The sequence below is a fragment of the Sceloporus undulatus genome, chromosome 2 (assembly GCF_019175285.1).
Source record: "Sceloporus undulatus isolate JIND9_A2432 ecotype Alabama chromosome 2, SceUnd_v1.1, whole genome shotgun sequence".
NCBI classification, from domain to species: Eukaryota; Metazoa; Chordata; class Lepidosauria; order Squamata; family Phrynosomatidae; genus Sceloporus; species Sceloporus undulatus.
In genome coordinates this window covers 79,038,847-79,043,609 of record NC_056523.1, presented here as the reverse complement: position 1 = coordinate 79,043,609, position 4,763 = coordinate 79,038,847, and the positions used below count along the sequence as shown (strand labels likewise).

General features: G+C 42.5%; 1 protein-coding gene across 1 annotated transcript in view; it reads right to left on the bottom strand.

The window, feature by feature from the left end:
• UBA7 (ubiquitin like modifier activating enzyme 7) overlaps nucleotides 1–4,011 on the bottom strand; it is a 65,198-nt gene extending 61,187 nt beyond the window's left edge. Inside the window, exons 1-3 of the mRNA XM_042454339.1 lie at nucleotides 3,843–4,011; nucleotides 2,349–2,411; nucleotides 1,594–1,762 (exon numbers count right to left, since the gene is read on the bottom strand). Of these exons, the coding sequence (XP_042310273.1) occupies nucleotides 1,594–1,762; nucleotides 2,349–2,404 (225 nt within the window). The 5' untranslated portion in view covers nucleotides 2,405–2,411; nucleotides 3,843–4,011. The remainder of the gene's footprint in view (nucleotides 1–1,593; nucleotides 1,763–2,348; nucleotides 2,412–3,842) is intronic.
• Nucleotides 4,012–4,763: the final 752 nt, after the last annotated feature.

The following is a 4,763-nucleotide window of genomic DNA, read 5'->3' as shown; positions in this document are numbered from 1 at the left end:
ATAGTCAATGCATGGTACCATCCACTGTTGTCTGTTTCCACCCAGTACATCATTCTCATTGGTTCTCTTGGTTCATCCTACAATTAATGATTTCATCATCCAGCCTTGACCACTTAACAATTGTCAGGTGTGTCCAATTATCCACTTTACATTTCTTGTCCTTGGCATTCAGGACTTGTTAATTGTATTACCATTTACACCTGTGTGGTTCTCAGTTGGCTTCTGCTGAGTCATCCTGACTCTCACATACATGTTTTATTTCATTTACTGTATATCCCATGTTGCTTTTTCCTTAACAGATTCTTCATGTAAAGAGATACCCTTTTGCTACAGAATTTCCTTACTAAGAACAAATCCTTCCTTTAAAGATATTCTGTCTCTATCACACTCCTTTTTCATGTATCTTAGCTTGGCCTGGCCTTCGCCAGGATTTGGGGAAAGGAGAGAAGCTTACCTACAGTATCATAGGCAGAAAGTGCAAGTGGAATCTCCAGCAACATGCTGTTACATTGCTAAACAGAGAGGACTCAAATTGGTGGTGGCAGCCAGGGTTAATTAGATAAGATACGTGGTCTCAAGGGATCTCAACCAGTTCAGGCAAAAGCAGAAGGAGGAACCAGAGATCCCTTACAGCTTATTTAATGGATTTCAGTTTGAGGAGCACAAATAATTCATATTTTAGCACAGATCAGGCATATTGTAATACCAATGCTGCAAAAAATAATCTCTGCAGCCAGAAAGACAGAAGAAATAAAAGGCCACTTTAGTAGATGACTTTTAACATTAATTAAAAATGCCTTGTTATGAAATTCAGGGACCAACATTGACAGCACTTCTTCCTTCAATTGCTTTTAAACATAATGATAGCAATTAACTCATGAGAGTTATTAACTCATTCCCAAATTGTTTGAATCTCATGATAAACCATGTTCAACCATGACATCAGTTTAGCTCCCCACAAATTATCTAACTGTGGTTGTTCTTTGAATTGTGGTCGTTCAGCAAGCTATTGACTAGGATCTGCCAATCGTTCAGATTATTTATGACTCAACTGGAATGCTGGGACATAAAAAATGACTGACACATAATTTACAGTTTACATTACTGAGTTCAGCCTTCCTTGGAACAAGATAAGGAATGGGGTGAGGAAGGAGCCAAGTTATGCCATACACAAACCTTCTCCAGCCCAGCCCAGCCATTCTAGGATGGTAGCTTTCATACCTGTGGGATGATGATTCTGCTTTGAATTTAAGTCCAAACTCTGAAATAGCTACCCAAGGGGCAGAACCATATCTGCAAAATAAGTTCAGCACCTTGGGTAGCAGCACCTTTAAACCTTGGACTAAAACAGAAGCAGATGCACTGACAAGGGAACCAGCACAAGGGGACCCCACTGACAAGGGAACCAGCAGTCTCCACTGCTCACGGCCACAGTTCATCCAGGGTGTGATCATCCAAAATAATTTCTGACACCTCAAGACTAGGAAGGTTTTTTAAAAAGAAGCACAGCTTCAGCTAGGATAGAGTCCACTTACCTGGTCCTTGGCCATCTTTGCCACTTAGGATTGTGCTCAAAGCCACTAAACAATGTACCTGTGAGGCAAGGTCACTCCACTGGATCTTGTTCTGGTCATGCACAGTGACAGATTTCACACCTGCAAGGATAATGTTCTTGGCAATCTCCACCCCGAGTCCCTTCATCCCAGAGACCAGCACATCAGTTCTTGCCATCTTCTGCATGGCCTCATGGCCCAGCACATAGCTAGGGAAAAGGTACATCTCTCCATTAGGAACATGGTCAGAACACAAAGGTGGTACAATACTACTCCCTCCCATTCCCTCTTTTAACCTTAACCTACACACTTCCCTGAGATTCCCTTGCCAAGCAATAGTCTCAGCTCTGACCACATCTCAGCCCTGCCCATCTTGCACCTTGGGGTTGTGGTTGTGTCCTTTCAAGTTGTTGCCAACCTACAACAACCCTAAGGCATCCCCTATCAAGGGATTTTCTTGGCAAGATTTGTTCAGATGAGGTTTGCCATTGGCTTCCTCTCGGGCTGAGAGTTTGTGACTTGACCAAGGTCACCCATTGGGTTTCCATGTCCAAATGGAGATTTTAACTGTGTTCTCTAAGGTCACTGTCCATGCTCACACCACTATACCACATTGGCACTCTCTTGCACCTTAGTCTTAATCTATTCTGCCCTATTCCTCCAACTCATGGACTGCTTACTACTGTATATCCCTTACTGTCCCTGTATATAAAATTATGACCTATTCCAGCTAACATCTCTTTTGACCTCAGCCAAAACATCCCCTGCTTCCACATCATCTATTGCAAGACTCACAGTTGGCGGGAATACAGTCCCTCGTCGATCTCAGGAAGGCTCTCTGAGGCACTCATTCTAGTTCTGCCCATCAAAAAGAGAAGAGTCAAGACATACATTCAAGATGTATCCACACTGCAGAAATAAAGCAGGTCGACACCACTTTAGCTATCATGGCTCCATCCTGTGGAATCTTGAGATCTGAAATTTGGTGAGGTATTCAGCCCGGTCTGTCAGAGAGCACTGGTGCCTCACCCCACTACAAATCCCAGGATTTGTAGAATAAAGTCATAGCAGTTTTAAGAGTGATATCAAAGTGCTTTATTTCTGCAGCCCTAGATTGGGTTGCAGCTTGAATTTGAAACCTACTCTTACCCATAACAAGAGGATGACCCAATAATAATAATAATAATAATAATAATAAGATCATCCTCTTGTTATGAGTCAGATTTGAATGCTAAGATAAAGTATGGATTGTAGACATTGTTATTATTATTATTATTATTCATTAGTTGTTATTATTTAAATTGTTATTATTATTATTATTATTATTACCCACCTCTCCCTGTGGATCAAGGTGTGGAACAACAACAAATCAACAAGTAACAACATCAGTTAAACCGCATTAAAACATGCAACAGTATAAAAGAACAAGTAAGACATACACATTTTTAACCAGTCTACATTTAAAATTCAGCATTTTAATTCACAGTTTAAAAATTATTTGGATACGCCTTGTCTTGAGTGCTGTTTTAAATACGGACAGCATATTCAAATCTCTTCTGGCAGGTCATTCCACAGATGAGGGAAGGCTAAAGAAAAAGTCCTCTGGCTGACAGTTGCTAACTTATAGTCCTGGCTAAATGGAGCAAATGTTTGCCAGAGGACCTGAGGTCCAAAACACACTGCAGAAATAATCCAGTTCTAGACCGCTTTAACTGCCCTGGCTCAGTGCTAGGGAGTCCTGGGAACTTTAGTGTCTGTAAGACATTTAGCCTTCTATATGAGAGAGCTCTGGTGCCACAATAAAGTACAGCTCCCAGGAAAGCGGTCTCAAACTGGTTTCTGCAGCGTGTCTTGGACTTGTGTGTATGGGATGGATTATTTTATTTTATTTTGTGAAGTTGAAAGCTTTCATGCTGGTGAAATGTCAGGAATAAACTCTTCTAGAACATGGCCACTTAGTCCGAAAAACCCACAAAATAATATTTTATTTTATTTCTATCTCGCCTTTCTCCCCGAAGGGACCCAATAACAATTCTAAAAACATATTGCAATAATGGAAGGAGGCCATCCTGTAGGGAACCTGGTCCCAAACCTTGTAGGGCTTTAAAGGTCAGAGAACCCCATGGGGATAAGATGTATCCACACTGCAGGAACTAAGCCAAGTTAGGAAGCAAGGGCAGCAGCATCAAAGCCAGCCAAAGGCAAGGAAGATGCTGCCATCCAGAGAGCTATAGAACCCCAGCGCCAATTCCCAGTTTGAGACAAATGAGAAAATGAAAAAAGTCTCACCTGAACTCAGAGCTCTGACAAGAGCTGCGATGCTTGACTCGTTTAGGGAGCACAGTTAGGGAGCCTGCTGAAGAGCATCAAAGGCAGCAGCAGGCTTCCCTCTCTCTTTCCAAGGCAAACGAAACTGAAAGTGAACACCCGCAGCCCTTCCTGGAACTGGGGGAAAGGAGATCCAGAAAGGGCTCCCTCCTCCTCCTTCCCCTGCCTTGGTGCCTAGAGATTTCGAAAGCCCCTGGGGGAAGTGTGTCAGTGCCTGGGGAGGTTGTTGTTGTGGTTGTTGTTGTGTGCCTTGAAGTCCTTTCTGACTTTTGGCGACCCTATCACTTGAACACTTTGTATTTTAATATATTATATTTTAATTTATAACTGTTTTAATCCTTAAAACTGTTTCATTGTTTTTCAATTTTATATTTATGCATTTTAATATTTTGGTATTGTTTTTAAATTGTGTTGTTTGATACTTGTCCGCCGGCTTGAGTCCCTATATTGGGAGAAAGGCAGGATATAAGAAAATAAAATCATCATCATCATCATCATCATCATTATCATTATCATCATAGGGTTTTCTTGGCAAGATTTGTTCAAGGGGGAGGGGCATGCCTTGGATTTCATCTGAGGCTGAGAGAGTGTGACTTGCCCAAGAGTGAAAACTGGAGGTGGCTCCTCTCCCTTTAATAGTTGCCTGCGTGGTGTAGACTATCAGGGACGTAGCTAGGATTTTAGGAATGGGGGGGGGGTTCCAGACTAAGTGCCACCATTACAATGAGGCTTGGGTGCGGTGGCGCAGCAGCACACACCATTCATTTTTCTAATGGAAGGGGGGATCCGGACCCCAAGAAACCCCCCCCCCTTGGCTACGTCCCTGAGACTATGACTGGAGATCAGGGTTTCATTCCCCATTGGAGCATAAAAGCCCACTGG